Source organism: Pogoniulus pusillus, chromosome 22 (genome assembly GCF_015220805.1).
Source record: "Pogoniulus pusillus isolate bPogPus1 chromosome 22, bPogPus1.pri, whole genome shotgun sequence".
Taxonomy (NCBI): Eukaryota; Metazoa; Chordata; class Aves; order Piciformes; family Lybiidae; genus Pogoniulus; species Pogoniulus pusillus.
The window spans coordinates 12,692,873-12,701,792 of NC_087285.1; the positions used below are offsets into that span (position 1 = coordinate 12,692,873).

General features: G+C 40.6%; 1 protein-coding gene across 2 annotated transcripts in view; it reads right to left on the reverse strand.

Moving 5' to 3' along the window:
• Positions 1 to 8,902, reverse strand: part of TTC1 (tetratricopeptide repeat domain 1) — a 32,820-nt gene extending 23,918 nt beyond the window's left edge. Inside the window, exons 1-2 of one of the 2 annotated variants that reach the window (XM_064161776.1) lie at positions 8,703 to 8,902; positions 7,858 to 8,187 (exon numbers count right to left, since the gene is read on the reverse strand). In XM_064161776.1, the coding sequence (XP_064017846.1) occupies positions 7,858 to 8,178 (321 nt within the window). In that variant the 5' untranslated portion in view covers positions 8,179 to 8,187; positions 8,703 to 8,902. The remainder of the gene's footprint in view (positions 1 to 7,857; positions 8,188 to 8,702) is intronic. The other variant, XM_064161775.1, reaches the window with a different exon arrangement.
• Between the last annotated feature and the right edge of the window lie 18 nt (positions 8,903 to 8,920).

Consider the following 8,920-nt stretch of genomic DNA (forward strand, 5'->3'; position numbering starts at 1 on the left):
GGGAACCCTGCTCCAGTGCTCTATTACCCCTACAGTCAAGCTCCTCCTCATGCTTAGGTGCAAGCTGTGGAAGCTCTTGAGGATGAGGGACAGAGGCTGCCACATGCCACAGCCCCGACGCCCCTAGCGCTTGCATCCCATCACTGGGCAGGTTGCCATCCTGAGTCTCCTATTCCTATGTCTTGTAGTGACTGAAATCCCAAACAAGAGCCTCTTTTCATAGCATCACAGAATCATCTTGATTGGAAGCAACCTTTAAGCTGATCAAGTCCCCACTATTTCATGCTTGCACATTAAACTGCACAGACTTGAACAACAGAGGACAATCAGTGACACTACAGACATACAATGTCAGTGACAGTCTCATGGTCACTTCTGACTATCTGTCCTGAAACAGCACTGCCTAGGCATGTTTCAGAAGCCAGCTAAAAACACCCTATATGGTTTTACAGCTTATTTGTCCCTCTGGAAAGCAGTAATGCAATCCTGGTTCAAACCTGGTATTTCTGTTACAGCTTGACCAACATATTAGGGTTTTAGACTGGTCCTCGCTTTCCAAACAGTAAAGTTTTCACATTTCACAAGTAAAATCTATAGGGTTCTTCAAGCATCACTCAGAATTTATATCAGAAAGTATAATTCTTGTGAGTGATACATGGGAGCAAACTATCTCTAAAAGTAAATTCCTTTGACATTTCCATAAAAGCATATGTTTTAGCATGTCATGTCCTAAATGTACTGCCCTCTAATGCACACTAAGTATTTGTGAAACAAATACATCACTTCTTCCTCCACATACACATTTCTCTCACAGAAAATCCTAACACAAAAGCAATGGAAAGTCAACTATTTTGGATGAATTTATATTTATGCTGAAAGGACTGCTCCAGTGAATACCCCTAGAATCTGTCTTCTATTCAAATACAGGGTAAAAAAACCCCAAACACCACAAAAAAACAGCCAAACCCAAACCACTTAGAAGACATAACCTCTTCACTCAGTGTACTAGATTTCCAGCTTCAGATAACTGCAAGTTGACTGGTCATCATTGTACTGTGATCATATCAGCACAGACTGAAAAAATTGCAAGTGACTTGTCCTTGGGACAAATTTTGCACAATGTCATTTTAGAGTCCCCCACCCACTCATTTTTCAGAAAAAAAAAAGATCTATGTAGCTGCAGGGCAGGCTTCCTTTTCCTCAGTGAGGGAAGTAGGTCAGACTGAACTCCTAGAATGCTCTGCCTAAAGATATCTTGGCCCACTACCTTCCCTCAGGCTGCTCATACACGACATTAGGGTCAGGCATAACTTCCCTAACTCACGTGCCATTGTGATTTTCTGCTATTCAAAGTCAGCAAAATCTTAAGGTTTGTTTTTTTGTGCAAACTGATGATAAATTCCAAGTGACAGGCACTAATTTTGGATGCATAAAGTAAAAAAAAAAAAAATTGAAAAGACCCAAAGAAAAAACTACATTTAACCAGTAATCTGATTGAAAACATTTGCAGATTTGGATACCAAATTGCAATCGTTCATACTCTGAAGAAACTAAGACAGCTTGGTCTTCTGACAATAATGTACAAGAATTCAAAAGAAAGAGCATCAAATACAGTCCCTAGACATTAGCTGCCATGCCAAAACCTTCAAGGTTAAAAATAAAAGCTTTAAAGCATTATTCTACTATCAGAGAAAGAAGCAACCTACACATTTGCACTCTTTGTTGCAGAAGTAGCCAATATAATAAAAATGCTGGAAATTAAATCCTTGAATATAGCTGCTGAGAGCTGAAGGACAAACACCCCCAGTTTGCAATGCTTCCAACTACACTTCCTCTGGCTGTCCCTATGCATTTTATTTGATCAATTGATTTAACATTGGTAGGGAACTGTTCCTGGCTCCAGTTTTGTCAAGAGCAGCAAATGCAGATTCCCTCTTCCCTGTAAGGCTATTTATACAGTGTGACAATGCACATCTGCATCTTATACCCTTTAGTAAGGTCGCCAAGCAGCAGTCAATTTAAAATTACAGGAGTTCAAAGGGTGCACAGAGGCAAGGAATTTAAACAGACAAGGAGCGTATTTTTCAGTTTCAAATCCCAATTCTAAGTCATTCATTAGTAGTCATCTGCTTCCCCCTACAGTTGTGTAAGGTTATTGCTGTACCATGCACTTCAGAGGAGTTTAATTTCACTTTAGAGCTGTAGCCACTCAAAAAAGCCTTTTTCAAACCTTGATACAGTTGCCAGAACTGCCAAATCTGCCTTCTCCACTCAGGGGGTAGAATAATAAACATTGCCAGACTCTGGCTGATCTCTGCTTGCTGCAACTCCATGTTTTCCTCAAACTGGAAACAGCAGTTCCAGAGACAACAGGTCACATCCATCCTTGACAATCAGCTTAAGTTAACATGTCAGACTACTGTGACTATTCCTAAGCGAAAACGTGCCATTCAGTCATTCCTGTTCCAGAAGCAACAGCCTCAGGCAGAAAACTGGGCCTGACCACTTCATCCATCATCACAAGTCAAAAAGGTCTCAGTTTGGCACTACCAGCGTCATCCAGAGCAAGAAAAAAGTGAATGCAAGACTAAAAATCAGACAGCAGTACTGAAAAGAAGATGCAAGTATACTTTCTCACTCTGCCCAGGGAACTGCCACCTAGCAGAAGACTTATGCTTGCTTAAAAACTTAAAAAACTACAGGAAGATTGTAACTCCACATTTCATCCAAGTTATTCTCACCAGCACTAGAAGATACAGATGTACTTCTCAATTGTTCTTCTCCAGGTTTGATTAAATCAGAAATTGTACCAAAACAGTTTGTTCCATTTTGCAAGCCAGAAGACAGAGCAGTTTCAGTCTAGCAACCTATCTTTTCCTCTGATTTGATCAAAACAATAGCACCTTTTGTATTGGTGCTGCACTGTATACAGGGTTCAGGCTAACAAATTCAGTCATCTGAATAAAGGGATCACCTTCTATTACATTTCAAAAGATTCCACTGTGATGCCTTCAAAATTCAACTGTCTTGCAAGTTTTATTGCTATAAAAAATAATTCTGAATGCTGATGAGAATTGTTGACAAAAGATAAATTCCTTACTGGTATTTGTCAGTAATTTGTGCAATAATTTTTACTAGTGCACAGTCAGCTGTATTGTCTCATGTATTAAAAATCTGGGTTTTTTGGTCCAACCATATAGTTCTTCCTGGAAGGTGATCTGAGGCCACCTCCAAGTATCAACACTTGAAGACTTCATGGCATTCCACCTTTTATTTTGTACTTTAGCTTTTATTTTGTAAATACTATGGAAAAAAACATTGCCTTTGACAGAGGTGAGGCTACTACAGGACAAATGGAACTAGGAAAACATCACATGCTGAAATGAACAACTACACTCAAAAAGCAGTCTCAGAGGAAAACCCAGATCAATTCTTTAACCTCTGGAAAAGCAAATTCCACACAGAAGCTATAATTTCTGAAAGAACAGTGGGATCTACCTGATGCATACAGAAGAGGGAGAGGAGCAGCTGAAAGCAGGTTATTGATTAAGACAATGTTCTCTAACACATCCTAGAACTTCTGAGGAAAACAGGAAAAAAATAAAAGGAATTTTTACTGTTTAACCCAACAACTGAAAAATGGTATAACTCAAAAATAGCATTTCTCAAAGATGAGTTTCACTTAATTCTTACAGAGCTGATAACAAGATACTAATCAAGAATATTCACTACTAAAGCTGTGCTCCTTGTCTGGCTGACATATTTCCCAGTGTTAAAACAGGAGTTGAGCATGATGCCAGCCAGCTGTAGCTCTAATACACAGGCAAGTGCCCAGAGATAGGAACTGCTTTTGAGGAATATTAGATATTTATTCCAGGGTCTTAAAGCAGCTAGAAAGGAGTGCTCTACAACCAAAACAAGAGCTAAGCCAGGTGCTTAAGTCTTTGCCAGACAAGGCCCAAAGAACAAGACAACATCTGTCATGATGGAAAAGCATGAAGGATCCAAATCTTGCTGTTGGATAAACTCATAATTAATGGGTGCCTCTCCAGAAAAGGACTGGGTCAGACTGAAACAATTACCATGTAACAGCTGTTGAGTGTCTTCTGATTAATTCTGCAGACTAGACCAACGTCAAAGCCATCACTGTCAATGACAACTAACCAGAAAAATCTGTTTGTAATGCATCAAAAAGCAATTTACTGCTCAGTGCTTCTGCTAAGGCAGTAATCAGCATGCTTTGAAAACAACAATACAATCTTATAAGTCAGTTTTGGTTTAGGCTGCTTAATTCTTAAAAAGCTTAGGGTTGCAAGCTCAGGCAAGGCTCTGTACTACATCTATTTTTAAGAATATTTCTTCCAGGTTTGTTTGTGTCTCAATACCCCTTCAAATTCTTATTTTGGTTCACTGTGCAGAGAAGGCTTATGGAATTGGTGCTGCTTTCCTGCAAGTAACTCTTGTTGCTTAAATAGAAATCTCACAGTATGAAGCTCTAGAAAACACACAACCACTTGCTCCTTCACCTTGATTTCTGCAGAGGTGAGAATTTCTACTCAGAGCTGCTACCACGAAAGCTTGCACCCAGGATTTGCACAGATTCACTGAGCAAAGACCAGAATCTTGCTTTTACCTCCAGATGAAATTAGATACTTTATCTTCTATAGAGTAATTCTTTTGAGTGATGCCCTCCAGTAATTAATTTATTAAAGCTGCTAAGACATAACAATGGACTTAGTTTAAAAATCCCAAGGAAGTATTGAGGGGTAGCTCCACAAATCTGATTTGAGCAGGGCTAACATTTAGCTTTCCTTATGACTTAAGTGCATAGTTTATGACTGGCGCAGCAAGCACAGTTCACAGCAAGATTTTCTTATTTAGGCAAGTAATCCAAATGAAGACAATCCAACTACCCCTGTGTGCCATCAGGAGGCTGCCATTTGATGTCTACTTTTACCAGCAGTGCCCTTGATCTAAAAATGCAGCATTATTTTTCATCTGAATCATTGCTCATAACTGGTTCACTGCACACTCCCAGGGAGAGGTGTGCTAGCACAATGAAGGAGGCAGCAGGGGGCTGAGCATAACTGATCAAGGACTGCCCAAGCAGCAAACACAGCACTGCTGCAGTGTCTGCTTACTCCCAAACAGCCAAACAGATTAATTATGAATATTTCTGCCTCGTTTTGCCCTGCTGCAACAACAACAACAAAATCACTGTCCTTAAAAACATCATTTTGAGTAGTGGTAAGGAGGCTTAAAATGATTTAAAACTCCTGAATAAACGCATGTACAGCAGCTGGTTTAAGACCCCAGCTGCAGTAATTTTTCATAAAAGTGGCATCATTTAACAGATTCTTTTCACAATCCAACTATAAGGAATGTTTCACTTTAAAAAGTAAACTAACACTTATAGCCATCATTCCAAGTACTACGATGAAAGTTTAGGAATTCAGGAAAGATTAATCTGCTTAGTTTTACAACACAGAATATAAAGTGATGCAGAGGAAGACCATGAAGATAGGCTACTTCAGTAGATTTAACAGCTGCTCTTAAGCTTCCAATTTCTCTTTAGATTCTGAATTTCACAAGTTCTGCTTGTAAGAGATACCAAAAATGGTTTTTTTTTGGGGAAAAAATAGGTGTAATTTAAAGATTGCCTCTATAATCCACTCAGAAAGCTCTATATGCAACACAAAATTCATGATGTAAGTATTGCAAATCTAATAGCCATGGCGATACTAAAAGATGGGATCTCCTCCATTTCATTTGGTATGATCATAAACCAAGCTGAAAGACACAACTGACCAACAGAAATAGACAAAGATGAGAAGTGTAGCTGTCTCAACGCTTTCTCTAGCTTTAAACAGTTATTACTTTGTACTCCCAGAGCAGCTTCCAATGGAATTTCACAAAGCTAAATCCATATATTCCACATTCATGATTCTTTAGCTCGTTTTACAGAAGATGAACATTAAATGATTACCTAACAATACAACAGAACCAAAAGCAGAACAAAACCAAAGACACCAAATGTCCCAGCCTGCTGCTCTTCCGAGAGTTTAACTCTATAGCATATTTTCCTCATAGCTTTTATCATTCTGTTTATGAAACTCTCAAGTTATAGGCTGCCTCAGACTCATGATGACAATGCTCCTTGTACACACAAGGAATACAACAAGAGAATAGGGACTGTTTAGTCTAAACTGGAAAAATGCAAGGACAATGTAATGTAGGTCACAGAAAGTGATTTTTGCCCTCTCCACTCTGTCAAAAACAAATAAACAAAACAAAAACCCACAATCACAAAAAAAAAAAAAGCCAAACAAAAATACCAGCTAGTAACTTCCTGGAAGGTGTCCAGCTTCCAGGATGGTCAGGACACTTGAGACCATGCCTTAAGTAGACAGCCTAAATGAACTAATTTTGTTCAGTCTTAGGAAAAGGTGGCTCAGGGGAGGCTTCAAGGAAGAAAAAAATGGAGACTGACTCTTCTTACAGGCATGCAGGAAAAGAAGTTGAGTGCTCACAAGTGCAAAAAGAGGATGTTCTAATTAAACAGGAGGAAAAATGTTTCAACCATGAGGTTAAACACTAAGACATGAACCTGGAGAAGCTGTGCAGTCCTCCAGGTTCTGAGATGTTTGTGTGGCTCCACACAGGCTAATCTATTTGATTCAACCTGGAATAGGGAGGTAGCTTTCAGAGGCACTTTTGGGGCAAAAGATGCATTAAATAACTCTTTAACATTTGCAGACTCACCCCCACCCTTTCTTATTCATTACTGGATCTCTCAAGTATCACAACTGGCAGGTATCATTATCCTCATTTTACAGAGGTCAAAACTGAGAGACAGATAAAAATACAGATGAACAGATTTCCACAAGGTTAAGCAGTAGACAAGTGATAAGAGTTAGGCTCGTTCCTACTTCAGGGAGATAATATTTCATGTTTTGCTTCCCCACTAGTCCCATATTGCTTTTCCACCTCAAGGTGTACATTAACATAACGATCTGTACTACAGATGAAAAATTACCCTTTTGCTTCAGTGATTTCACTCAGAAATCCCTCACTAGGAGCAAAGGAACTATTTAAGCCACAACTTTAACAAGTTTTCTCAAAGTCAGAAAAAATATTTCAACATGTCTACCTTTATTTCTACTTACTTGAGGACCACAGTGTTTCACAACATTGGAAACTGACTGCTGTCAAGTCAGCCTCACTGACTGAGGGTCAAAAAAAAAGGGTTCACAGACTCACATGGGGAGTAAACACCTTCACAGACACTGGTGGATCCTTCCTATGACCTGTTCCATTAACCCACCATTACCCAGTTTCTTAGCAAAACATTTTGTTCAACCTAACCATACTGAAAATAAAGAAGGCCGCACATCTGATGTGTGTGCTTGATTAAAAACCAAATAATTTATAGGAATACTTTCAAATTTAATCCAAATCACTTGTATTACATAAACTGGCCTTTCATATAGGAAAGCTAACCTGAAACCTGCCCTGAGTTTTGGAAAAGCACCTTGCAAGTAATTGGGTGAAAACAATGAACACACACACACACACACACACAAAGTAAAGTGAAACAGGGAGGCTCTTGTATCTTATAATCTGAGCCACAGTAACTTTACATACTGGTGAAAGTAAGACAAAAATCTGCAGTGGAATGTGATGGTTAAGAATAGCAAGGAAATCTAACAAAAATATTTGTTACCTAAAAGGAGACATTAAGAACAATAAAACTGGTGAATTTTAAAGGTCCACTTTTATGTGAGACACAAATAATTCACAAACTGAATTCAGGCACTGACATGTCATTTTACATTCAACACTGGTACTTTGGATTACCTGTTTTTCTTCCTCTGGCATATCTTTTTCTAGTTCTAGCAAATATTCTTCATCTAGTTCTGTCTGCTTTCTTGAGCTATTCTCATCATTCTGTAAATTTCCTTCATCATCCAGCACAGGTTCTTTTGCCTCAAATGAGTCATGACAGTCATGGAAACTCTCATCTGTTGTGGGATCTTTGGCTGAAGATGGTGTACATCCATGTTCAGTGTTATGGGGATCCTGTTCATCTTTAGGGCCAGTTTCTGAAGACTTCTGATCAGAAAGTTGTAATTGATCAAGTAATTTTTCAGGAGAACTTGCATCTTTACACTCTTCCATACTGGATTCCTTGGAGGAATTAGGTTTTTAAAAATGAGAAAGAAATGACCCTCAATAAGCACAAATAAATGTCGTGTCAGCAGATTAATCTCTAAAGTACTCAAAAGTACCCTTGACATCACTTAAGGGAAGCACTTTACACATGCTTCTACACACTATGCAGCGTCACGGGGGCAGTACAGATCCCACAAATAAAGTCAATTCACAAATAATGCAGGTTCTCAGAACTATCACAGCACCATGCCACTACGGTTTTTCCCTTGCAGTGGGGCTCAAGTTAAACACGCTAACCAACCAACAAGCCTCAGCACCCTCTCGCCAATCCCAGACCTCAGAGGACTGTGCGCCATGAGCCCCCGTTTGCACTGTGTTCCCCTTCAGCCTCCCACTACGAACCCTTCTCTCCCCTCCCCCCCGCCCCGGGCCAGGCTCTAGGCAGCCGTTCCCGGCTCCGCCTCCTCAATTCTAACCCGCCCCGCGATAGAAGGGGCCCGACTTAGGCCAGTGCTCCCCATGGCACCTACACCGCCCCGAGGCCGGGCCCGGGCCCGCTCACCCCCAGCCCAGCCTGAGCCTCCGCTTCCGGCCGCCGTCGCTCCTGCGCCCCTCACGCTTCGCCCGGCCTACCGCTTCCTGCCGCCGTCAGCCAATAGGAGGAGACCGCGCGCAGGCTGCCGGGAGTCGCAGTCTCCTGCGAGCGCGTGACGCACGCACGGGCGCGGGGCTGGGCCGTCTCGCGGCG